The sequence below is a fragment of the Acomys russatus genome, chromosome 8, assembly GCF_903995435.1.
Source record: "Acomys russatus chromosome 8, mAcoRus1.1, whole genome shotgun sequence".
Taxonomy (NCBI): Eukaryota; Metazoa; Chordata; class Mammalia; order Rodentia; family Muridae; genus Acomys; species Acomys russatus.
Window position 1 is genome coordinate 20,856,367 of NC_067144.1, and position 26,828 is coordinate 20,883,194.

At 46.2% G+C, this 26,828-nt stretch overlaps 1 protein-coding gene across 1 annotated transcript; it reads left to right on the top strand.

The window, feature by feature from the left end:
* The first annotated feature begins 748 nt into the window (after positions 1-748).
* On the top strand, positions 749-26,642 carry Hcls1 (hematopoietic cell-specific Lyn substrate 1). The gene is made up of 14 exons (XM_051149886.1): positions 749-869; positions 3,198-3,281; positions 4,263-4,336; positions 12,562-12,691; positions 14,388-14,498; positions 17,560-17,614; positions 21,462-21,572; positions 22,140-22,195; positions 22,984-23,053; positions 23,600-23,811; positions 24,793-24,909; positions 25,330-25,585; positions 25,734-25,796; positions 25,994-26,642. The coding sequence occupies exons 2-14, from the start codon at positions 3,198-3,200 to the stop codon at positions 26,125-26,127; spliced, it is 1,473 nt and encodes a 490-aa protein (XP_051005843.1). The 5' UTR covers positions 749-869; the 3' UTR covers positions 26,128-26,642.
* Positions 26,643-26,828: the final 186 nt, after the last annotated feature.

The following is a 26,828-nucleotide window of genomic DNA, read 5'->3' on the forward strand; positions in this document are numbered from 1 at the left end:
AGTAAAAGCAGAGCCTTTGGCCCAACAAGTCACCTGAGCACATCTGACTGGAAGAAAGAAGGGAAAGGCGCAGATGTTATCAAGGTAGAGTATGTCAGAGGTCACTCCTGCTTCTTGGAAAAGGCTGGCTAGAGTCAGACCTCTGTCGGTGCCCTCGGGCTCCACACAGCTTCCCGGGGAGCTAGGGCATCTTGCCTTTTTCATGAGTTATTCTTTGGCTATCAGTTACATGGTACCTCATTTTAGCTGCTGTACATAAGAGGATTTGTTTTTAAGGCTTGCCTTGCAAAATTCACATACAGATTGTTTTCTCACTAAGCTTTTTTTTTTTTTTTTCTATAGCCTATATCAAAGTGTTAGATTTCTGTTTTCCTCTCTCAGACCAGGCCTCTACAACAGTGTTGTAGCCCAGGCCTCTACAACAGTGTTGTAGCCCAGGCTACACGTGAGTGCTAGGATCACAGATGCTTGCTACCACACCCACCTGCCTTGTGTTGATTTGTTGTTGTTTTTTACTGTCTTAGGGGCAGCTGTCCTGTGTAAGACACAAAGTGGTCCAACAGCATTCCTCAATGTGTCTTAATTAGTTAGGATGCGTCTCCATGGTTTTTTATAATTTTCCCCGTGACCTGAAAAAACTTTGCAAATTACTAGACACAAAAAAAAACACTTAACCCTTTTAAGTACCCAAAGCATAAGGAACTGACTCAAGCTTCAGGAAGTAGCTATGAGGACAGTGTGGCAGGAAATGACAGAAAACCTGAAAACGGAACTGAAGCAGCTGCTCGGTTTCTTGACCTGAAGTGGCAGCTGCTGGTGGGGCCGCCGGGTGTGGACGTGAAGAGCGGGAGCTCAAGCAAGCAGTAAAGGTGGGTACTCTGAGCTTTGGGAGACTTGGGGAGCACAGGGGAAGTAGGCGAGAGACGTCTACATCACACGGCACTTCTTGTTGAGGGAGGTCGTTTGCTAATAGGTGTTGAACCTTTGATGGTCATAAGGCCTGTGTGCTTGACAAGGAACGAACGTCTGAGGATGGCAACAAGGAAATGGCCTGCACTCGGGCAACTTGATTGATCAGCCAGCTAGGACCACGGGCCCAGCCGAGGATGCCCTGGGTTCTGTTGATGACTGGCACAGCCCATTCTAAAGGGCTGGCTACCCCTGTGCACTAGGCTGAAGGAGACTGGCGGAAGACGAAGACAAAGTGTCTAGCAATGACACAAAAGGCACATGGACAGTGTAAGGGGACAGGAATTAGCCATAAGTGAACACTGGTGCTGAGCCAAGTGCTTTTCGGGGCCAAATGCAAACATGATTGTTCAGCTGTAAAAGTACCTTTCTGTTTGTGGGAATCCCAGAGGGTTAGAGAGGGGAGGCTTTAGATCAGCTGGGTTAACCCCTTCGATACTTAACACTGGGGAACAAATGCATCATAATGACTTGCCAAAAGAAGTTAGTATGGGTGGATCGCTTAGTCCAGCCACTGGCTAAGCAGTATGTACTGTGTTGTATGACTGGCAGTGGTCCCACAGGGGCTGTCCTCTGACTGGGAGTGTCCCTGGATCTCTTGGCTACTGGTGCCATAAGCCAGCCCTGCCATGGGGCATTGGGGTATACCTGGCATTCACTGTCCTTTCCCGGATTATTCTCCAGCCTCCTACTTCAAGTTAACAGCCTTCTTGATCAGCGATCAGTACAAGCATATTGTTATTTTGCTCTTAGAATTGAGTGTTAGAGGTTGGTGGGAAAGATGGGCTGAGGCCACTGTGGGGCACAGAGGACAAGATGGGACTGCCAGACCTCACTGCTGCCTTAACTGCTCATGAATATATTTGACTTCTCCTTTCTAGTTTCCTTATGTTGCAGAACAGCCTGAGGGCGAGAACATGTCAGACAAGCATAAGGATGTGGGTCACAGGTCCTCTTTACCTGTCCTAACCTCTATCAGGAGCTGTGGCCAGGAGGGGAAGGCAGAGTATTTCTTAGTAAGTCATGGTGACAGCCATGTTGACTCGCCATTTCTCCAGTTGCTCCTCAGCACCTCTTTAACCCATTTACCTTGGATTTCTCTGGGGCTGACCTTCCAGAAGTTATCAGAAAACATGGGCAGGCATGGAGGTTTCCAGGTGGGTACAGAAAGGGCAGACTTGCAGCCTAGATGGACAGATCTCTGGGGGTGGGTGGTTGAAGAAGGTCTCCTTTGGGAGAGAGTCATGAGCACCAGGAAGGTCTCCAGGGGTGGCAGCATCTTGACAAAGAAGGATGGACAGAGTCCTTGATCCAGGAAATCCCAAAGGCTGCCTGGGCAGATGGGTATTAGCCCTCATTGCCTCTCCTCACCACCACTCAGAAGCCCGAGGGTGACTGGACAGGCCTTCCTCACACTGCTTGGGCAAGACTATAAAACACAGGTGTCCAGTGGAAGAGTGATTGACACCCCATCAAACTAGTGTTCTGAATCCCACATAGTGTTTCAAAAAGGGGACCTGTCACATACTATACTTGAATAGTTATGTTTTTAAAAATAATTGAATGGCATGTTTAACTGAGTGATAAAAAATAATATAAAGCCTTGGTAATTTTCCTTCTTAGAAAATTGAGAATTCCTTTCACTTAAGGTTTCCCCAGGCATCAACTAATGTGGGTATTTCAACCATTTGTCCCGACTGATAACCTACCTTAAAGTGTAGTGAGTGGCCAGCCTTAGAGTGAATGTGGGACAGTGTTCCACAGACAGGTTTAAAAAAAAAAATGTCAGTGTAGCTAAGCAGATTATACACAGGAGGGACACTGGACTCGCTTATGTCCTGACAGCTAGAAAGGAAACCAGGGAGAAATATGAGTGAGCTGCCACCACCATCCCCTGGAGAGTGTTGTATGACCACTGTTGATGACCCCTGCTAGCTATGGACATAGCGAGCAAGCCCTGCACTTGGACAGAGGTTATTTTGTGTTGCCGACACCATATTGACTTGTGCAGACTTGGGTGTGCTCAGACCATACTGATCTATCACTAAGTAAATCCCACCGCTTTCTCTTCTAATTGAGCTGCTGTCTGCTTTGCTTCAGCTCTTGTTTTCTCCTGAGAAAGAATGGCAAGAGCGCTCCATTGCTCACAGAGTTGACCAGCATTCTTTTCACCCTTCCGCTCGGCTCTTATTTTATTCCTAATTATTTCCATCAACTGTCACCCTCAGATGTGGAAGTCTGTAGTGGGGCATGATGTGTCTGTTTCCGTGGAGACCCAGGGTGATGACTGGGACACAGACCCTGACTTTGTGGTGAGTAGGAAAGTAGCTTTGCATGGGCAGTGAAGGGGAGGGAGCATCTCAGCCACTATGGCTTGTGAGGGGCCTTAGAAAGGACTGTCTGCGCTGGGCGTGATGGTGCACGCCTTTAATCCCAGCACTGGGGAGGCAGAGGCAGGCGGATCACTGTGAGTTGGAGGTTAGCCTGGTCTACAAAGCGAGTCCAGGACAGCCAAGGCTACAGAGAGAAACCCTGTCTTGAAAAAAAGAAAGAAAAAAAAAAAAAAAAAAAAAAGGAAAAAAAAAAGAAAGAAAAAAAGAAAGAAAGAAAGAAAGAAAGAAAGAAAGAAAGAAAGAAAGGACTGTCTGCAATTAAGACAGCCTTCGTGCTGGGATAGACTGGCAAAGCCACTGGCTTTCATTAGTAAGGAAGCATGGTGTTGGCCATGAAAGGGGCTAAGCATGGGTGCATTTGATAGTGACATTAAGGTACTAGGTGACTTTATCCTGAAGTTGAGGACCAGTTGAACCCAGAACTCCTCTGGCCCATGATCCATGATTTCAGATGTCATGGGAGACCAAAAGTGGAAAAGATGGGTGATTGAGCATAAGTGAGAACAGAGCAGGGCCTTGGTGACGCACGCCTTTAATTCCAGCACTCGGGAGGCAGAAGCAGGAGGATCTCTGTGAGTTTGAGGCCAGCCTGGTCTACACAGCTAGTTCCAGGACAGCTAAGACTACACAGAGAAACCCTGTCTTGAAAAACCAAAGAAAGAAAGAAAGAAAGGAAAGAAAGCAAAGCAAAGAGAGTAAGCAAGAGCGTGTTAAGGATCGCTAGTTTAATTTTACTTTTCATGTGGGGTTGAGGTGGGATAAATGCAGCTATGAGTGAGAGTAAAGACCCTGACTGAAGAAGCATCAAGTGCAGGGGACAGGGAGGGGGCGTGTCGGTTGCCAGGGTCCCTGCAGCCTAGCGCATTTCTTGCCAACACTGTTTCATGCTGTCTTCTGTAGAATGACATCTCTGAGAAGGAGCAGCGGTGGGGAGCCAAGACCATCGAGGGCTCTGGACGTGCAGAGCACATCAAGTAGGTACCAGGAGGACCGGGGGGAGGGGGGAGCGTGTTCCATGAAGAACTGTTGGAAAACCTGCAGCTTCCCAGAGTGTGCAGGAAGGATCAGAAGTTCAAAGTCAAGGCTAAGGGGTCACAGTGCGTGGACTATAATGTGTTAGTGATTAACCTGGGCGACTGGTAATGCATCCGTGTCCTGTCAGGGAAAGAAAGAGAAGCACGTTCCCCTGTCTAACCAAGAGAGAGTCTAGATTTGACTTCTCTGCCTCATGCTCTCTGTGTCTTTCTTCCTCCATTGGTCTGTCTGCTGTATGTGTCTACGTCTGTTAGACCAATTGAAGGCTGAATTGTGGATCTGTTTGTCCCTGTGTCTTGTGTGTGAGTGCTGTGAGCCTGGTGTCTGTCCCTCCCTAACAACAGGCTCTGCTCTGGGGAAGGAATGAGAGATACTTAACTAAAATCCTTAAAGAGTTTTTTTTAACAAGGGATGAAGTCCCTGGCTCCAACTGACCCAGATAACAAGCATCATTGTCTATATCCATAAATGGTTGCTTTCAGCCTTTATGGTAGATTTTAGGAAGTTGCTTTCAACTTCTGTATTTGCTACTTTCAGCAAGTGGTACACGTGCATCGGTCTGGGTCAGGGGCGTGGGAGAGAATGACTTAAGACTGTGGCCAAGCATTCACTTAGGTTATAAGAATTGACCGCGTGGCAACTAAGTTTGGTTGTTACACTGTTCTTGTAAAGGTGCTTTTAGCAGGCTAGCCATCGTAAGTGTTAAGTGATTTCACGGCGTGTGATTAGCATTGGCTGTGAGGTCCAGCAACATTCAATATCTTAGGATTTAGGAGATGTTTTTAGAATGTTGCATCACGGCAATACACGAGACTGTCTCACGGGATACACCCCTCTCATCTCCACGGACTGGTCAGGATCCTCTAACCGGGACTGTTGCCATGTTGTGGTGGCAAGGTAAACACAATGAGTGCTTTCATTAATATGAGTGAAAGTTGTAAAGTAATGAATTTTCAGCTCAATTCTCAACTCTTCTTCCTCCCACACACTAACAATATTTTAGCCTCATTTCTCCCTAGATTTTTTTAAAAAGTATGAGTAATTTCCATTTTGCAGCTGCTGTAGACTTAGGAAACATGGCACATGTTTATGTAGATCTGGAATGTTGGTTTGACTTGTAGCTATACTAAATATTTACATTTTATTTTATTTTCTCATTTTTTATATGTATGGGTCTTTCATCAGTATACCACATGTGGCTCTGTTGCCCATTGGAGGCCAGAAGAGGATGTTGGAGGCGATGGAACTGGAGCGTCAGGTAGCTGTGAGCTGCCAATCTGGGTGCTGGGAATTAAACCCAGGTCCTCTGGAAGGGCAGCCAGTGCTTGTAACCCCTCATGCATCTCTCTGGCCTCAGCTGAATATTATTCTTCAACATATCAATTCTGGAAAGTGTGTACAGTGACAAAGAAAAGGCACAGGGCCAGGGAGGTTTGCAGAGCCTGCTTTAGTGCTCATCCCCTCCTACCCACCCCCTACCCCACCCCCACCCTGTGAGCTCACAGATCCAAGATCAAAGGTCTTTCCTCTTCTGAGTGAAGGCCACAGGCACTGGTGTTCTGGGGACTGCTGAGATGCGGTACATTCTCGCGGTGCCTGCATCTTGCTTGTTAGGTAGTAGTAGATTCTAAGGACAAGTTCTAAAATCCTGCCGTGAGCCTATGGGAAGTGCTTGAGTTTGGGCAATTTTGATTCAGTTCACAGCTCTGTAGAGGTGTGAACTTAGTCACAGCCAATGTCTTAGTAGGTCATTTTAATAATTCATGGGGGATAGTAACAGCTACCCCGAAGGACTGTGTTTAGAACTCAGTGGCTAGCCAATGTTAATGTCTGCGGGCATGGGTACTTAGCGCTTTGCTGATGTTACTTCTATACTCTGTTATATTATCAGATTTCCATCCCCAAAACCTAACATGCGTGTGCAGCAGCTGATACCTTCCTTCTTCCTAAAGGGTGTTTACTCAAATGGCTGTATTGCTACCGCTGTCCACATCACTTTGACGTGTGTTCCCTGTAGTAGTACCGTGTAGTGACTGCGCATACGTCCTTATTAAGCTAACCGGATCTATGTTCACTACAGTAAGTGTTGGAGATATTCCCACAAAGGCTGACTTGATCCCTCTTTGGTAAAGCCTGCAAGGTGCTGGGTGACCTTGAACCCTGCTGGGTGACCTTGGACAAAGTTTTTATCCTCTCTGATCTTCAGTTTCCCCACCTAGATCAAATAGCACTCCAGGGGACATTTCAACGTAATGTTTATAATCTTCTTTGGATGGTGCCCACTGAGCTACTCTTCGTGGTCAAGTGGAAATCACCAAGACCCTGAGAGTGCAGGGGAAATTGGAGAGAGAGTTCTTACCAGACTGAGCTGACTCAAAACAGGAAAAGGAAGTGACAGAGGTTCTTAGTAGGCGTGCTACCTGCCGCCTCACTGCTGTGCTTCTTTTAGGTCAGCCTTGAATACATTTAGTCTGGCGATGGCTTTCTAGTTCACGAACTAGCTTAAGTGATTTTTTTGCCATCTCTCTTCAGTTGTGTAGAGAAATGGTCCCACTGTTAGGGCTATCTATCACCCCGTGTCCTTTGCGTGTTTGTCTAGCCTTCTTCCTGTCTTTCCCCTTGACTAGTAAAGGGTTCTTACTACCCCCGAGCAGTGATTGTTAAACTCTCTGTGGGAGAGGACAAATATTTTTGTGTGCTGTTTTTCTATTATCAAATTTGTTACAGATTAATACTTTTGTAAAATAAAATACATGGCTGAAAAACAATGAGGTCAAAGACATAAGCACAGTTTTTATTTTTATATCCAACAGATACAAGGTCACCATGTAAAACTCTTGCTCACGTTTGTAAAAATCATACTCTTGATTTTTCTCTTATTGCATTGTGAAAAAGAAGCAGGTCAGCTCCCAGACTCCCCTGGGAACAGTACTGTGGGTAGCGCCTGAGTCCTTAGGTTAGGTCTCACTGAGGAATATTTGGAAGTGCCTGCCTCAGTGGCTTAGCCGACATCTGTGTCCTGCCATTTTGCACAGAGTGGATATGAAGAGTAACACAGTACTGCACGTCCTGAAACAGAACCCTGGAGGCCCAGGGACCGGTGCCAGCTCTGCTGTGCCAGCACCCAGGGCATTAAAGCGAACAGTTTCACCACTCTGCCTCTACTTACCCATGTGACTGGAGATGATAGTATTGGTCCTCCTTCCCTCCCAGGGGTACTGTGAAGAGCCATGGCTATCACATGAGAATAAAGGGCAACATGGATTGAGTTGCGACGTGCCATGCAGTCATGCATGTCGGTCATGGAGGATGATCTCATTGTGATAGCACAGAAAAGTAAGCTAGTCATTCTTGATTTTAACAAATTGTCTAAGCACATACACATAATAGGGATGAGTAATGATCTCAGTTCAGCTCAGTCTGAATCTATGGGCTGCATACTTAGCCACTCTGTCATATTGTCTCTGATAAAGGTGACTTGTCACATCCACCATTCTCTTTTTGAAATGTGAATCCCCGTGATCAACTGTCCCCCTTCCCTTTAAGAGCAGTCCAGCATATTACAGTTTGGCTCTAACAGCGTGCCATACTCACTGCATACATGTGGACCACCATTCCTTACGTTCTTATTTTAAAACTCAATGCTGCCAACGTATATCATTATAAACAAGTGATTTGGTGAATTTCGATAATATTACAATGAATCACCAGTACAGTGTGGACATAGAAGATTCAGTCACCACTAAAAGTCCTCCATATCTCTGTAGTCAGGGCTCCTCCTCGCCCAGGCCACACGTAAAAGCTGACTTACTTTTTGTTAACACGGGGTAGGCAGTTTGGTCTCTCTAGAGTTTCAGTAAATGAATAACTAAGATGGTACTCTTGTGTGTTCGTTTTCTTTTACACAGCATGTTTTGAAATATTCTAGCCAGAATATTGTATATATTGGTCTTTAATTTCTTGTTATTGTCAAATAGTAGCCACTGTGTAGCTACATTACAGCTTGGTTTATTCATTGTATTGCTAAACATCTACGTCTATTAAAAACATAGCATGAGCATTTGAGCATTTGAGCACACCTCTCTTTGTTGACATATATTTTTATTTTTCCCAAGGTACACTTAAAAAAATCTAATTGTTTATTTATAAAGTCAGTGTTTGCTTACCTTTTGAGAAACTGCCGGTGTGCTTTTGAAAAGGACTTTACCATAGTTCATTTCTGCCAGAAATGTTTCACTTGCCCCATGTCCTTGTCAACACTTGTTATTGTTGGTAGTTTGAATTTTCACCACTCTGTGGGTATGTGTTGGTGTTAATTTCTATTTCTTGGGTGAGTAAATTTTATTAAACATTTTTCATGTGCCATCTGTGGCTCTTCATCTATCTTCTTTCTGAAACATCTGTTCAAATATTTCCTCACCCTTGAAGTGGACTGCCTTTTTAACTGAGTTCTCTATATATTTTAGAAACAACTTTTGTAAGATGTGTATTTTATGCATATATTATCCAAGAGTAGTGATTGCTCTTTTAATTTTCTTGTATTATTTCATAGGTACCAGATTTGAATTCTGATGAAGTCTGATTTATTTTAAAAGATTTTTTTTATCATTAGTTGTGTTTTATTTTGTTTTTTTTTTTAATGTGTCTAAGAAAAAAAATTTTTACCTCGAAGTTGTGAAGATCCTCTCTAACATTTGGCTCAATTTAAAATTTTGTCTTTTAATATGTATGCGCAGCATGAGGTTGAGGTCAAGGGTCATCTTCTCTGTGGCTATTCAGTTGCCAGGCACAGTCCAGACTCTCCCCCTTTCCCGCTGACTCAGCAGGCTTCCTGGGCCTTCCGTGTGGTTGACTTCTGTATTCTATTCTGCCTCATTGGGCAATGTGTTAGCCCTGACAGCATTCCTACCACACTGCAGTAGGCATTGTGTGCTAGGTCATTGAAACCAAACAGGCCTCCAACCGTGCACTCCTTCAAAGTTTTTCTTCTTACTATCCCAGGGTTTTATAATTTCATACATTTAGAATTAGCTAGTCAGCTCCTGAAAAAAAAAAAAAAAATGCCTGTTGGGATTTTGACTGGGATTCCACTGGAGAGTTTTCCATTCTGTAAGCCTGGGGCATTCTTTCACTTGTTTAGATCTTCTTTGAGTGTTTTTTCATAAGTATTGTTCAGAGTTCAAGTCCTATGCATATTTTGTTAAATTCATCCTAAAATGTTCGATGTTGTGTCATGTGTACAGCTTACTTTTAACTTTCAGTTTTCAGCTGTCTGCAGCTGGTAGATAGAAATGCAGTCAACCCTGAGATAGTGACTTTGTACCCTGTCGTCTTGCCCCGAGTGCTCAATAGTTCTGGCAGCTTCTTTGTGGACTATTCAGGCTTCTCCAAACATGTGATCATTATTTGCGAATACAGCCCTCATATTCAGAACCGCTCAGCTTTATGCCCTGTATCATTATTTGTTAATAAAACCCCAAAGTGCTGCCTTTCTCCTATCTCACATATGAAGTCCTGGATCTGCGCAGGTTCTCTTGCTCCGTCAATAGAAGCCATTTGGTCAAATATGGGGCACCAGAGTTCGTGTGAAAGTCGGACCCCACTCTCCACTCAGCTGTGGAGAATGTCCTGTCCATTGGGTAGATCTGGGCAGGGGTTCAAAGTTTACTGCACGTATTGTCCTTGCCTGGTGCCATAATTTGAGCAGGACCCCTAGGCCCAGATCTGCCTGTCATAATGTTCTTCTTGTAGGTTTCTAGGACCCTCTGGATCCTTCTATTTCCCCATTCTCCCCTGGGGAGGCCTGGTGGCACTCAGAGGAAGGATAGCAGGCTACCAAGAAGAGACTTGATACCCTATGAGCATATACCAGGGGAGGAGGTCCTCCTCAGTCACAGTCATACGGGAGGGGAGTAAGGGGAAAATGGGAGGGAGGGAATAATGGGAGGATACAAGGGATGGAACAACAATTGAGATATAATATGAATAAATTAATAAAATATATTTAAAAAATAGAAGCCATTTGAAAACCTGGAGCAAAGACAGTGTGTCACAAGCCTCCTAGGTATGACACTTACCACTTGAATGTAACATGTTGCTTTCCTGTGATTCTTCTATCTGTCCACTGTCTCTGTACATGAGATCTTTTGTGTACTCGAAGCCTAGCAAGGCTTCGAATTCAAAGTTGTTTGATGGATATTTATCAAATAAAATGATTATATATTAAGAGCTACTCAGGATGGATTCAACAATATGGTAAAGAAATTTAACAAAGTTGCATTTTCAGTTGAATGTGGCTACAGATGCCTGTAATCCTGGCCCTTGGAGGTGGTAGCCAAAGATGACCTTGAACTCCTCATCTTCCTACCTTTGTGTGTGTGTGTGTCTGCAACATTTTCATTCAAATAATGCCATCTGCTGGTACAATCCTCTGACCAGCCTGCCATTCAGTTGGTGGATCTGCGTATTTTCTCAGTTGAAAACACTATTTGTCCCCATCCCTCAGGTCTCACTTTAATACCTCAGTCGGGAACCCCAGTCATTCACAAGCTCTTAGAGCCGGATTCTTTCCAGACACAGGCAGCTAGCTCCAAGGCTGCTGAGCCGACTCCCCCACTCCCGGCTCTTTGCTTTCACGGCTGCCAGAAGGGTCAGGTGAGGCATGGGAACACTGGGTGCCTCCAGCGCTGGGACTGGTTTTGTCTGAGTCATTGCCAGTTCTCTAAAATTAACCGTGGCTAAAGCCGAGAAGCCTTTTAAACGCCTTCACTCAGATTATCCCACTAGACCAGCAGATGGATCTAATTCTTCCATGCGCCAGAACAACCCACTGAGATGGCAGCTCTGCCAGTAACCGGTTTCTGCTGGCCTGAGCTAGTGGACTCCCAGGAACTGTAGCTTCCCCAGACCTTTGCTTACTGCAGAAAGTCAGGCTCTACAATTTAGAGTTCTCTCACCCAGATATTTCTGCATTGTCCCAGGGGCCCTTGCGTGTTTTCAGATTTATGAATCCTTGCTGTCATTTGTTGATGCAGCCGCTGAGCTGTCAACTCATGTCTTCCGGCTAAAGGGATTGCGACTCTCTACCCTCTGTGGCGCTGCAGCCTCCATGGTAGTAACGACGTAAATGATGTAAACGAGCATAAAACAAGCGAGAGAAATGAGCGCCTTTTGCCCCTTCTGCCCCTTCAGTGTCATCTGCTCTCAGAGGTAGAACCCCAGTCTAAACTATGGGAGCTTTAAACTGTTCTAACAGACATCGAGTGTATTTTGTGGCTTCGTTTCTCTTTGTTGTTCCCAGAAATTACTGGGCTTAGGTTGAAGAATGTTAGTGCTTGACACCCGCCCCCCAAATAAAAATAAAAATAAAATAAAATAAAATAGGGGCTGGAGAGATGGCTCAGAGGTTAAGAGCATTGCCTGTTCTTACAGAGGCCCTGAGTTCAATTCCCAGCAACCACATGGTGGCTCACAACCATCTATAATGTGATCTGGTGCCCTCTTCTGGTGTGCAGGTGTATATGCAGGCAGAGCACTGTATACATAATAAATAAATCTTTAAAAAAAAAAAAAAATAAATAAGATAAAATTTACCCAAAACTCCACTTTCATAAAAGCATTAGTTTGAATGACTTCCATTGTGTTACTGAAAGGTAACATTTCAATTTTCCAATCTATTTTCCAATTACTAGGCACACAGATTGGTTGTTTTTTCTATTATCTGTAATGTTTCAATCATTAGACATTAAGCTTTTCCCTATTTAAAATTATCTTGGGGGGGAGGGCAGACTCTTGGAAGAGGAATGTGTAGGTTTGAAGGCATTTGCACATCTTCATGCGTCTTGAGATAGAGCGCTTCATTGGTTGGAGGCAGGTCCTTTTGGAGAGGCAGCAGTAACCTCCAGGTTGTTGGTAGGTAGGTATCACTTGTCCTCTGGTACCCAAGGACATGGAAATGGCTCTAAAGATCACAGGGCTGTGGTAGTGAGAAGGGTAACAGAGCACAGGATCTTGCCTTCTAGAGAGTTTAAATCAGGCTATGATGGTTGAACCAACCTCTTACTTCAAGCACTCAGAGTCTTACTACAAAGTATGCCCCTTGTCTGCGAAGGAGTCTGTTAACCTCCCTTATTGAGGCGAGTCCCGGGGGTGTGGTTACTTGCAGCATCCACCAGCTGAGGAACAAAGTGTCCGAGGAGCATGACATTCTCAAGAAGAAAGAGCTGGAGTCGGCGCCTAAAGCATCCCATGGCTATGGAGGTCGGTTTGGAGTGGAAAGGGACCGGATGGACAAGGTGAGCAGAAAAGCAGAGCTCTGCCTTGAAGGGGGGAAAAAAAAAAGGAAAACAAATTGACTCGCTTCTTGGTGCTTTGGTTTACAACTTGTTCCATTTGGGCTTTCATGTGGAATGTCTATGTGTTGTTTGTATCTTTTTTTTTTTTTTTTTCCTTATCTCAACACACAAGGTATAGAAAAGAGAGTCGGGACATTAGAACAGCTGGGCTGTCTCAGGCCCTGGTACACTGTAACCCTTTGGAGAGGTTAGTTCTAGTTTGCAGCTTGACACACTCTGGAACCACCTGAGAAAAGAGCATCAGTGAAGCATTTTCTAGATCAGTTTGACCTGTGGGCATGTCTGTTGGGGAAATTGTCTTAATTACCTTAATTGACGTTTGGAAGGCCCAGCGCACTGTGGGCGGCACCATTCTCTAGGCTTGGGTTCAATATCCTGTAAGTATAGAGACGGTGAGCTGAGCCTTCAGCACACATGCGCTCATTCTCTCTCTGCTCTTGGGTGTGGATGTGCCTGGTTCCTTCAAGTCCCTGCCTTGACTTACCCACAGGGAAGAAACCTAACCTGGAATTGTAGCAAAATAAAACCTTTCTCCTTTAAAGCTTCTTTTGGCAGGGCGTTTTAATCACAGCAGCAGAACCAAACCAGGCCACACTTAGACTGAGGAAGCAGCAAGCATTAGTGGAGAAGGAAAAACAGGATATAGAGTTATTTGTTGCCTTGAAATGCTTTGTATTCTGTCTATATTACAACTTCTCTTATAGCCCTTTGAGGCTTGCATATCTGATATCCAGCAATCAGATACCTACATTACAATTCATAACAGTGACAGAATTACAGCTATGAAGTAGTAACAAAGTAATGTTATGATTCCTTGACACCCAACATGAGGCGCTATATTAAAGGGCTGCAGCATTAGGAAGGTTGAGAGCCACTGCTTTACTGTATTATGTGATTACGTGTGTATGCATGGTACGTGCATATATCATATATGGTGCATGCATATGTATATTTGTGTGTGGGTCACAGCAGGATGTCAGATGTCCTCCTCTGCAGCTCTGGAGGCCTTAGTGCCTTGAGACAGGATCCCCCACCGAGTGTGAAGGTCATCATTTCCCCTAGCCTGGTTGGGAAGGGAGTTCCCAGAGTCCAGCAGTGTCTCCCCTCCAATGCTGGAGTTCTAGGCACATATAGCTATGCCTGGTTTCTTTGTGGGTGCTGGAGATTTGATCTTAGGTCCTCCTCACATTTGCAGAGCAAGGACTTGTGCCTACAGAGCCTCTCCTCTGCTCCTTAGTAGTCTCCTGTATACACACTAAACAGTTCAGAATTCATTTCTGAATGATTGATTGTCCACAAGTAAAGTAGGACAAAGATACCTGGTTGATGGAGTGAAAACCTTGGTCAGGGTATCTAGTCAGTGTCTTCTGATGTGCTCAGGTCTTGCTTTTTTGTTTTGCTCTGCGATTCCCCATTTGAGCTGTCCTCTCCCTTCTTCTTTGGCTATCTCGTCTCTATCGTCTGCCTTCTAGTACATTCCTGGAGATTTCTGAGCAATGCTATCCGCCATCATAGGTTCCTTGGCACCACTGACTGAGAATGGAATTTCTTGTATCCTGACATCCATTTGCCATCTCTGTCCATTTCTTAAGGTCGTTGTGAACTTTTCGCTCACTCCATCCCTGATTTTCCTTAGAGTGCTGTGGGCCACGAGTATGTTGCTGACGTGGAGAAGCACTCATCTCAGACTGATGCCGCCAGAGGCTTCGGGGGCAAATACGGAGTTGAGAGGGACCGAGCAGACAAGGTATGCAACAGCTCTGCCCCTCTACCGTACTCCTTAAATTATGTGGGCTTTACCAACACTCAGCCCTAGGTGTAGGACCATGCTTCTCAGGTGAAAGACAGGCCAGCTGAGGCCATTGGTGTCTGGCCCTGAGGTAGGACAGCCCTCATGACCTCTCTCTCTAGGCAGGTTTGTTGGTGCTAACGCTGGGGGCTGCACGCTGAGCATCAAATCCAGCATTTACATCCCCAGTGGGGCTGGGCTTGTAGTGCAGCTCCCACCCAGCTCAGGAGAGGCCCAGGGGTCATCAGCAAAGCATCCTTTGATCAGTCATAGGCAATGATTCTTAAACTCCTAATAGGAATTCCTCAAACCAGCCGGGTGTGGTGGCGCACACCTTTAATCCCAGCACTTGGGGCCAGCCTGGTCTACAAAGTGGGTCCAGGACAATCAAGGCTAATACAGAAAAACCCTGCCTCAAAAAACCAAAAAAAAAAAAAAAAAAAAAAAAAAAAAAAAAAAGAAAAGAAAAGAATCCCTCAAGCCCCTCAAGCCATTAGCAGAGAGAAGAGAGAATCTCCCAAATAAGTAAATAGTTATTTAGGATCACAATGCTTTGAGAAGGTGAAGGTCTAAACAATAATCTGTGAAGCTGGAATGTTGACAGAGACTTTTTTTGTACACAAGAGTAAACTTAAAGAGGAAACACACTACTAAGCAAGGACAGTGTGATGCAGTGGGAAGAGCAAGGCTGCTGGCTTTTTGTTGTTTTAAATTCCACCTTATATGAGACTCCAAATCCTCTTTCATGGTGTAGATTGGAGTCTCATCTGGAAGGGGAAGGAAGATGCTGAGGGGAAGGGAGATAAAGAAGAGAGAGGAATAGGGGTGGGGAATCTTCACACCTGGATATGAAGTGGTGGTGATGGTGATGATGATGATGATGCTTGGCAGCAGTTGTTAATTAGGTAGGCCTGAATCCAAGCTGCTAATGTTTGCACTGTTGGAGCAAATACACCCAAAACAAAACCAAGAAAGGTCAAAACATGCTGTAAAAGAAAGAAAAAGTACAGACAACATGTTTAAAGACAATAATGTCATAAGGAGCATGTAAAACTCTAGAAAAAAGAGAGAATTCCCTGCTAAGTCTCAGCCTCTCCTTGTTGTCTTTGCCCAATCCCTTATTGTTAGTTGTTATTTTACAAGCACAAATTGCATCACCTAAGCAATCCATGTGTCCTGTAAATCAAGGATCAAAGACTAGAGACTAGGAATAGCTCAGTGTGGAGTGTGCCTGCCTGGCTTACAGGTACCACCCCAGGTGTGCAGGTAGAAGCAGAGGTCAGACACCTTTGCCTGCTAGCTCTCCTTCCACAGGTCCATTTGTCCATCAAGAATCACAGGGTGGTAAGTGTGCATGTGGCAACCACATGTAAGATGCATTGCGGCAGAACTAGCAGGGACACAGAGAGCCAGCACCCCCTGCCTAGTGAACGGGCTTGAGTCTGGAGAGGGAACAGGGTTATGATTAATAAGAAGAAAATAAGATGATAAGATAATAAGATGCCAGGCAGCAGATATTAGATTATATGAGGTTTATTAAGTGAGCATGGGGAGGAGGAGAAGGAAAGGGAGGAGGGGTACCCCAGATAGAGAAAAGAAGAGGGAGACAGAGAAAGTAAGGGGGCAGAGCAGGTAGAGGGGGGAAGAGAGGTAAGAGAGAGCCACGTGGAGGTTTGTCCTTTTATATGGCGCTGGGTGGGGCCACGCATCCCCCCCCCCACACTGTGGCAGGTAAGCGATAACATCACAAGTAGGCAGACTGAAGCAGATGCTAACAAACAGCACTTGCTCCTCCAGGAGTCTGGCTTTAGACACTCCCTAGCGGGGTGTGGAACAAAGCTTGCCTCCATTTCCCCTTCTTGAATTGGGCTGGGCAGGATGCACTTATCCGTTGTGTCATTTTAAATGATAGCCAGGACCTGACTGAGTGAGACGCTGGTGGGGGCCTTTGAGATTGCAGAGAAGGAAACCCGCAGACTCCACAGAGCCTCATCTTCAGCAGCTCACAGTGGAGTGGAAGGGAGAGGAGTTAGCCCCCTGGCATGGAGTTTGCCCAGCCAAACCTACCTGGTGGGTTGTCTGTGGCCACAGTGGGTTGAAGAAGAAGTTGGCCTGCTGGCTGGGAGTTAGCCCAGTACCCTGCCAGAGAGTGAGGGAAAAAAACCCTCAGCAATAATGGGATTTCTTCCAGGCTAGAGTCCTGGAATAAGCTCCCTTTGATCTAAAGAGGAAGCATTCAGGGATTAGCTTTGTTGGGTCCAGGACCTCTCTCCCTAGCTATCTACTTATGGAAGAATTAACTCTCTTCTCTCTTTCAAGTTCAAAGCCGTCCTTGCCTACCAAGAGCATTTGAGGCCAGCCTCAGATATAGGGGAGCCAGAGAAAGAGGAGGGGAGGGAAAAGGAGAGGGAGAGGGAGGCAGGGAGAGAGACTACTTAGCTCTTAAAATACAAACCTGACCCTTACTTAGAAACCAATAGTTACCGAGCAAAGGGGGGGCACAGCTCCCAGGATATATTAGGCCTTAGAACAACTTGTATCTCACCTCACCAAAGGTGTGTCTTGCATCCCTGAGAGGCCATGCTGAGACCAGCACAGCTATGGCCATACACACACAAAGCTTTCAACTTGCAGAGCCTTTACTAGAATTGGTCTCATTTTAGTTTGTGTGGCTGACTTGAGGGTGGGGAGGAGGGTGCTCTGTTTAGTTGTTATAATATTGCAAATGAAAAGAAGTCATCTCTCTCAATTTACTGATGTGGGTAAGACACTTTTTAAACATTCTCGAAGAGACCAGTGCTAAGCAACTACAAGTGGGGAGAGTGGGGTTTGGACATAGAACGGTCTGACGTCCAGAGCCCATGCTGACTGCTTTGTGACTCCATTTCTACTTCAAACTTCCAAACCTAGCCCCCAGTTACTAAAACGCCTCTGGGACTGAGATGAATGTAAGGGTAACTCAAAGAGGGAGGAAGCAAAGAGCAGTGACTATACTAATTTCTCATTCCCTTCTCTGCAGTCAGCTGTGGGCTTTGATTACAAAGGAGAAGTGGAGAAGCACGCATCTCAGAAAGGCAAGCACCCCGCTCCTTGGCCACCTGGCCAGCCAGCTGCCTCTGCCCACACCTGCCTTCCAGCAGCTTCTCTTGGCTCCCTGCCTCTGGCTCTTCACTTGTTTTGGCCACTTTTCAGTTCCAATTATGGGCTGGCTTCTTCTCAAATTCTCAAATTCATTCCAGAAGATTTTCTAAAAATTTATTCAGGCTACATTCCGATTATTAATTATCCCCTCTCCTGTATCTTCTCCTTTCCCCCCTCCCTCCCTCTTTCATTTTTTTCCTCTCCCCTAGACCTCTGACAGAAGGGGACCTCCTCCTCCACCATATGACCTCAACCTATCAGGTCTCATCAGGATAGCTTGCTTCCCCTTCCTCTGTGTGTCCTCCAGGACCCCCCACCAAGAGGAAGTGATCAAATCAGGGCCACCAGAGTTCATGTCAGAGGCAGCTCCTGCTCTTCCCACAACCGTGGAGAATGAGCTGTCCATTGGCTACATCTGCACAGGAACTCTAGGTTTACTGCATGCATTGTCCTTGGTTGGCGTGAAATTCATCATTCCAGGAGCGTGATCAAGTCTGTCTAATCCTTTCTTTCCCTGGTTGAAGGGTCGAAGGTATAATATTCTCCTTTGTTATAGAATATGTTATCTTTAAAACTTAACACACACCTTTGACATGAATTTCAAATAATCAGTCTTTGTGAAATAATATAGAAAAAATATTTTAGCTATACTCTTTCTACCATCTATATTATCATTGTCCAGTATGTTGTTTATATCTTAGTTTTAAACCTAAAACTAGAATATAATGGTGCTGGGCATGGTGGCACATGTCTTTACTCCTAGCACTTGGGAGAGAGAGGCAGATGGATCTTTATAGTTCAAGGCCAGCCTGCTCCACATAACCAGTTCCAGGACAGCGAGTCTGCATAGAGAGACTCAGTCTCAAAAACCACAACATAGATATATTATACATATAGCCAATGATGCTTAAATTGAGTAACAGTGGCCAGCTTCCTAGCTATTTGTCATATTTCATTCTTTCTGCCGGTTCTGTTTCCTTCTTGCTGAAGTGTGTTTCCTGATTATCCTTGTGGTGAGTCTATGACAGAGCCCCTGGTCTGGCCCTGGTCCTTGGGCTACATGTTTTTCCCTTCATTATTTTGAAAACATTATTTCATTGTTTGGAGTCTCTCTCACGCCAGGCCAGTTATCATTCTTTATAGATAATATATCTTTCTCTTAAGAAAAATAAAAATAAAAGTTAAGCCAGGCCTGCTGGCATTGCTCTTTATTAATCTTGGCTCCTTGGAAGACTGAGGCAAGAAAAATGCAAGTTCAAGGCCTGACTGGGCTATATAATGGGTTCCAGGCAATGAACAATTCAAAGAGATTCTCCCTCAAAATTAAAAGATGGTGGTGGGATGTAGGTCAGACACAGAGCGCTTGCCTGGCACGGTGAGGCTTCAGTACTATGAAAGCAAGGTATTATTCAAGGAAGGTGGGTCCTTCTTGTTTGTTTTTGTTTTCTCTGACACTGGATTCCAGTTGTTTTTATTATCCCATCTGAGACTTTCAACATCTCCTCTGCAGTCACGGCCTCCATTCTGGAGGTTGCTAGGCTTTTCTCTTCTGCTATGGCTTTCTCTCTCATTCTCCTGGAACTCCGTTTCTATGTCTTTGTCTCCTTGTGCTGCATTCTGGGTAATTCTCTTGGATCCTTATGGAGTCCCCTAAGTCTCCTTTTAGCTCTAGTTAATTATGCTTTAAACATCCAGTTAAACTTGTAACTTTAAGAGCTTCTCTTCCCTGGAGGTTCCCCTCCATCCTGTTGCAGTGCTGTTGTTTTCTTCTTCCCGGTGTCTTACTGTTTTCACCACACCCCCCTCTCCTTTAAGAAAGGAACTAACTTTAAACATAGTTGCTTTTGCAGTGTTCTCAATCTGTGGGTCACGACCCAGCCCTAGCGACCCTTTCACCAGGGTTGCCTAAGACCAGAAAGCACAGATAATTGTGCTACGATTTATAACAATAGCAAGATCCCAGTTATGAAGTAGCAAAGGAAATAATTTTATTGTTGGGAGTCACTACAGCATGAGGAACTGTATTAAAGGGTCACAGCATCAGGAAGGTTGAGGACCACTGCTTTAGAGTCTCATGTTTTATGATATTATAGTTCTTAGGTACACAAATTGATGTGTTTGGTCAGTTTGCTTTCCTTCATGGTTATTTGTTTCCTTTATGGTTTGTAATTTTTTTTTTGTGAACAGATTTCAGTGAGAAAGGGGGTTATTTTCTTCCTAGGAATTTCTTATGGCCTGAGTTGAGCACAGAGAAATCTCATCCACTTCTGGCTGAGTAAGACAGGTGTTCATAGTAATGGACCATTAAAAATTTTTTTTTTCATTGAGTTCACTATATCTAGGTCTATCCTATCATTCCATGTTTTCTTAGGTTGGTTAAAAGATAATTCTCATTTTTAAGAAGTTATCCAATTTTGTCTAAATAGCCCAATAAGTTATAGTATCTCCTTATTCCTCATGGATGGTGGCTTCTCCTTACAGCGTGTTGCCGTGTCCTTACAGCGTGTTGCCGTTCCCTCTTGCCCTTCAGAATGCATTCTTTCTTTGAGTCCACTTTGCATTGTGTTCATTCTTATGCTTTCCTTTCCACATACATGTTTTCTTTTCCACATACATGTTTTCTTTTTGTGTACTTGCTCATGTGTGTGAATGTACAAGCATATATGTGTTCATGCGTGTGTAAGCCAGAGGTCAGTGTTGGGTGTTTTCTTGAGTGAGACAGGGTCTTTCCCTAACCCTGGAGATCACAGATTGACAAGACCAGCAGCTCAGCAAGCTCCAGGGATCCTGTCCTTGTCTGTCCAGCTTCAGAATCACAGGCATGCGCTGTCAATCACACTTAGCTTTGAATCTGGGTGCTTGGGACCCAAACTCGGCTCCTCATGTTTGCGTGGCGCTTTACTGATTCATCTCCCAGCACCTGCCATGTATATATGTTCTGAGATCAGCATTTAAGGTGATTTCTTAGCTTAGAATCCCCGAATCCTATAATTGAAAAAAATAATAAAGTTTCATTCCATAATTGGATAGAGGATTAGAGTTCCAAATGTTACTGGTTAAGTTTCCCCATGTCAAACACTGAACAGAATACAAGACCCCTTGACGTTCCCTTTACAAGTGAGCCGCATTTTTTCCTACATTTTTTTTTTTTTTTTTTTAGAGGACTGGGAAGAACCTCCTTTTCAGCTCCCATACCCTCTCCCTCCTATTCTTATTTAGATTTTAGAACCACAGATCTTAGGTCCTGATCCCTGTTCGTTACCTTTTTATTTTAAAGCATTTGAGGTCTCTGTGACTCTCTGCTCACGGTCGCCCGCCGGCCCTCTTCGTTAAGCCCTGACTCTTGTATTCCTGTTTTCCTTCACCCCTTACTCTCCTGCTCTTACTCCTCCTTCTCTCGTTCCTCTTCCTTTCCTTCCTTTCCTTCTTCCTCTTCCTCCTTCTCTCTGAGTTTCACTACTTAAAATTTTTACTAGATTTGGCTGAGATTTCTGTTTCTCTCGGGTTGGGGAAACAGCACACGCCTCACACGTTTGCCTTTTATTGCAGAGATCTCCTCTCATGTTCTCTATACATAGCCTTTCCTTGTACAAATGAAATATCGAGGTGATCTTCTTGGGATGGAAGTGAGGGCGCTGTATGCATTAAAGTCGCTCACCTGTACCTGAGGCCTGTGCCCTTCCCTGCCCCATCACTCTGCACTCATTCCTTCAGACTTCTCTCTCTAGCATTTTCCGGTGGGCTGAGGCTGGCCTCCCGAGCCTTCCCTGTGTATTGCAGATTACTCTCGGGGCTTTGGTGGCCGCTACGGGGTAGAGAAGGATAAACGGGACAAAGCGGCTCTAGGATATGACTACAAGGGAGAGACGGAGAAGCACGAGTCCCAGCGAGGTAAGTGGGATTGGAGGAGGGAGGTCACTCGGTAACTCAGCGCCCTCCCTTTCTTTCCTTTGCGGAAGCTGGCCCAGGGAACAGAGGTGGATGAGCAGAGGAGGGGCGTGAGGGGAATCACCAGGGGTGAAATGGACAGCGGGATTGAGAGCCCGGCAGACAAGGGGCAAGGAGAAAAGGGATTGGGGAAGGAGTGGAGCCAGGCTGGGTGGGTTGGTGTGAGTCTCACAGGCCAGTCAGCTTCAGGGAAGGCCAGCACTCTTTTCTGGGTCAAAGCAAAAATGGCTGGGGGGCTTGCCTTGTTTTCCTATTTACTTCCTTTTGTTTTGCGTTGGCAGCCATTTCTCTTGTGTTTGCTTCTTTCCACCACTTTGTTCCTTCTCTCCTGCCCTCTCCCTTTTTTCTTTTCTTCCCACCATCCACGTCTCTCTCTGACCTCTGACACTTCTTCACCTTTCTCTGCGCCGCCTTCCACATTCTTGCCTTCTAACCCCGCTGCCCCCTCTCCCCACCTATTCCCAGCATTCCCATCTCCTGGTTTCATTCACAGAATTTTCTTTCCCACAGATTATGCCAAGGGCTTTGGTGGCCAATATGGAATCCAGAAAGACCGAGTGGATAAGGTAAACACAGGACGTGGTGTCAAGAGTGTCTCTCTGGTAAAGGAGATACACAGAGGCAGGGCAAGGAAAAGGAGAAGCCAGTGGGAAAATGGAACTCCGGAGCTGGGTCCTCAGCTTGGCATGCTGGGCTCTGACACCGAAGGAGCATGCGCTCCACAGCCTGAGGTTAAACTGAGGAGAGTGGAGGCTGGCAAAGAGACAGAAAGGAAAGGCATACACCATGGAAATTGGATATGGCATTTCAGGCATTTATTATTTGTTTTTGTTTTGTTTTGTTTTTTGTTTATTTGTTTTCAAGACAGGGTTTCCCTGTATAGCCTTGACTGTCCTGGACTCACATTGTAGACCAGGCTGGCCTCGAACTCACAGCTATCCGCCTGCCTCTGCCTCTCTAAGTGCTGGAATTAAAGGCATGTGCCACCACATCCGGCTGTTTCAGGCATTTCTTAATCCTGTCTTAGGTCTCTCCCTGCTCCACATCACTGTCCAGGGTGTTCAGCAGTCCCTCTTCCTGCATAAGCAAGGGCCTTGCTTCTTTCTAGGTAACTGGGCTCAGAGAGATGAGATTCTATGTATGCTTACCTTTCAACACGGGGAGCTGAGCCCACCAGTTGAGTTGTTTACCCTTCTCTCTTCCACGGGACAACACTAGAGAACCCAGTCCACCTGTTGCGTGTTACATGGCTATAGATCCCCCCGCCACAGGGTAGCCCTACACTCTGGTACTGCCGTATGGCTCACTACCCTCTTGCTTCCGCATGCTATAAACACTGTTCTTCTGCCTGCAGAGTGCTGTTGGCTTCAATGACATGGAGGCCCCAACCACGGCCTATAAGAAGACAACACCCGTAGAAGCTGGTTAGTCTTTCCGGGTCTCGTCAGTCTCTGTGCCCTTCAGCCTCTTTTCTTTTCCGGCTTTCTGTCCTCCCAGACTATCCCCTGCACACCCTGACCTACGGAGATCAACCAAGGGGGATGAGATACCTACTCTCATAGTTCCAGAGTCTGTCTCCTAGAAAATGCAGACCACCTGGGGGCACAGAGACACACAGACAGAGGCGCCCGGGAAAGACGAGAGAGAGGGCTTCTGGGATGGGGAATAGGATGGTGCTGCTGGGTACAGGCACGTGGATCTAAACAGCATTGGCAGAGAGAGATGGCGGTTCAGGGACTCATAGGCTTGAAAGGACAAATGGTCCTTTGTCAAACGGAATGTGGGCTTCCGTGCCATAGGATCTCCAGGCCTTATTGCTCTCTCACTACCTCGGTACCTTCCCCTCCGTGAGTCTCCACCTCTTCTGCTCTCATCCTGTGTGTTTAACAGATTTCTCTCCTTTCAATAAGTACCACCTTCCCCCCCTCACAATCCAGGACACCCTTAGTTTTTCTCATCTGTGTCTGCAGCTTCCAGTGGTGCCCGTGGACTGAAAGCAAAATTTGAGTCCATGGCTGAGGAGAAGAAGAAGCAAGAGGAGAAAGAGAAGGCCCAGCAGATGGCCAGGCAGCAACAGGAGCGAAAGGCTGTGGTAAAGATGAGCCGGGAAGCTCAGCAGCCAGCTGTGCCTGTGGAAGAGCCTGCAGTGCCAGCCCCGTTGCCCAAGAAGATCTCCTCAGAGGTGAGTGCCTGGTGATCGAGAGTCTGGGATCTCTTTCCCAGAGACATCTCAGGGTCCCAAGTGATAGGCATAAATAAAATAATAAATAAGGAGATAAAAGGGCAGATGGTTCCCTTGTTGAGCAGAGTCTGTTGTACTTGCCTTTGTGAAGATTCCGTGTGTGCTGTTGGCCCCATGTACCCGAAAGCTGTTGTTTTTAATTTATCCAGTACGGCCTAATAATGTTTGATATTGGGCCTATATCTATTATTATTACATCAGTAAAACTGCTAGCAATCAATCAAGACACAGAAATCTGTTATATTTTAAAATAGCCTTAGTTAACCTGGGGCAGGGCAGATATCAATCCCCTAAACTACTTCCCATTGTGGGGCAGGAGCCATCTGCTCCTAATAATTTCTATCAAGCTACCTCCCTCCCATCCATAATCCCCTATACTTGCTATGTTCTTCATCTGGGATGAATCCTTCATCCACACTGGCCATGTGCTTCTCCTCCATCTAACCCATGGTGGCCTTCCTCTCTTCTCCCCTCTCCCCCAGCCTTTCTCCTTCTTCCCAAGACTCTCTCTGCCCCAAGCCTGGGAACCTTAGCCACACCTGTCTCATCTGTCCTGCCCAGCTGATGGCCTTTTATTGGTCAAAAGGTGGGTCACAGGGACAGCAAGCAGTAATTAGCATCAAAATACATCAGACCATCTCCCAACAGAAAGTCCAGAAAAAAATAAAAATAAAAATAGAAACAAAGCTTTACCTGCTAGGGTCTCTATAATAGAGGCTAAAATGGCAGGTCGCCAGCTGCAAATGGTAGTCATTGCTGTGGCAACCAAAGATGAAGGTGCCAGCACCTCCAGTGTGGGACCCATCTCCAGGGCTGTGTGGTACTGGACTAGCACAATGGGAAGGCAGCTAAGTTGAAGAGAGAACATGGTAGGTGGGTGTGGTTAGTGCAGAAACGCAGCCTCCTCGCCTCGCCCTTCAGGTCTGGCCTCCAGCGGGGACTCACCCACCCCCAGAACCTGAGCCTGTGAGGGCCAGAAGAGAACAGCCTGTGCCCTCCTTGCCGGTGAGACAGACTCCAGCACAGGTTCCCCTGGAGGTAAGCAGAGCCCCTGAGTTTCTCTGTCCACTCATCTTCTCCTGTCTTAGGAAGGAGGGCTGTGTAGGGGCGGCCAACCACCCTGCTTTGCCTGCTCTGGTTTTGGCACTCATACATTCTGGAAACTTCCCTTGCCCTGAGTGGATGTGGGCAGCTGGTTTCTCCTAGCTGCAGCATCCCAACAGTGTGCTTTCGCGTTGACGGTCTCCTGGTTTTCCAAAGACTCTGCCTTGCTTTCCGCACCCCTCCTCTCACACCTCGTGCATCCCCTCCTGTCATTTCTGGGTGAACGTTTGAGGAGGCTGGGCAATGAGGAGCAGACTACTCCTGATGAGAAGCAAGGAAGAGGTTGCTGCTGAGGGTGCTAGCAACCTCACTAAACCATCACTGAATCCCCCTGGTCCACATGTCTTTCCTCAGGACAATGACGAGCCCCCAGCACTGCCCCCTAGGACCCCAGAGGGCCTCCAGGTGGTGGAAGAGCCCATATATGAAGCAGAGCCTGAGCCTGAGCCTGAGCCTGAGCCTGAGCCTGAGCCTGAGCCTGAGCCTGAGCCTGAGCCTGAGAATGACTATGAGGATGTTGGGGAGTTAGTTCATCAGGATGAGGAAGCAGAGGGGGACTATGAGGATGTGCTGGACCCTGTGGACACCTCTTCTCTGTCCTACCAGGCTGGTGAGTGGGGTGAATGGGAGGGGAATTTGGTCCCAAATCTGGTCAGTTTTCGGGGGCAGCAGAGAAGGAGGGGCAGTCTCCCCTCTGCCCGACAGGATCTGCTGGTTTCCTTTCTCCATGTCAGTTGTTTGTATTTCTCATTATTCAGGATCGTCAGGTGGGGCTGGTGGTGTGGGCACCTCTGCTGTTGCCCTATATGATTACCAAGGAGGTACGTTTGAAGCCACCCGAAGCTCCTGGAATACCTGGTGGCCCCCTGATACGTAGGAAAAGGGGTGGGTTCTGAGGGTCAAGAAAGGGCCTAGAAGACCAGGCCTGTTTCCTTCCTTGAGGCTTAGAATGGGCACAGGGAGGCACAGAGGGGTTTCCTGTATGACCATCCTAATGTCTCCCCAACTTCCTCCCCAGAGGGAAGCGATGAACTTTCCTTTGATCCAGATGACATCATCACTGACATTGAGATGGTGGATGAAGGCTGGTGGCGGGGCCGTTGCCATGGCCACTTTGGACTCTTTCCTGCAAACTATGTCAAGCTCCTCTAGGGCCAGGCCCCACCGTCTTTTGCTACTGTGCCTCCCTCTGTCCACTCCACAGTACTACTGCGAGGACCCAATAGGACGTCAAGGGAACCCTGAGGCTCTGCCAGCCCTCCCTTTCCTGCTTCATTAAGAGCTTTAGGAAGAACCAACGTAGGCACGGGGCCTTCCCTCTGTGTCCACTCTCCCCTGAGCAGCTCATGGAATCTTCTTGTAGTCCTGCCTCCTTCAACAATGCCCCAGTTCTGCTCTCCTCCCTCTTGAGTGCTGGGAGTCCCCATGTGCTAGCCTAGAGGGAAGCTCTCACTAGACTGTCTCATTCGTCTGGTTGTGGGTTTGCTCATTTTTCTTCCCTTAAGAGACCAATTGGAAGTGCCCCTCTGTTCAGTCCTAACACTGAAAATAAAGTGAAACTGTGGCTTAGCTTTCTGCTGGGGTAAGCAGTGCTTTTAACACAGGCCTCCCTGGCCCTGACTCGCTATCTCTCTTTCAGGTGCACCCAGAAGACCCCTCTAGTCTATCCCTTAGGATGTGGTGCTCGTACCACTGTCCAAAACCTGTGCCTTTTTTATTTGGCTGTAACTTTTAGTCCCAGTACAAACCAGACATACCTGTTGTCTTAGTCAAGGTTTCTTGACATCGTGATAAAGTACATGGCCAAAGGCAGTTTGGCAAGGAAAGGGTTTATTTCAGCTTACAGCTCTCAG

Excerpts from the sequence above, each read along its gene's own strand:
- Hcls1 (XM_051149886.1), top strand. The coding sequence starts at position 3,198 with ATGTGGAAGTCTGTAGTGGGGCATGATGTGTCTGTTTCCGTGGAGACC. Across the intron at positions 4,337-12,561 it reads GGACGTGCAGAGCACATCAA|CATCCACCAGCTGAGGAACA; the intron begins GTAGGTACCAGG and ends GGTTACTTGCAG. Across the intron at positions 17,615-21,461 it reads GAAGCACGCATCTCAGAAAG|ATTACTCTCGGGGCTTTGGT; the intron begins GCAAGCACCCCG and ends TGTGTATTGCAG.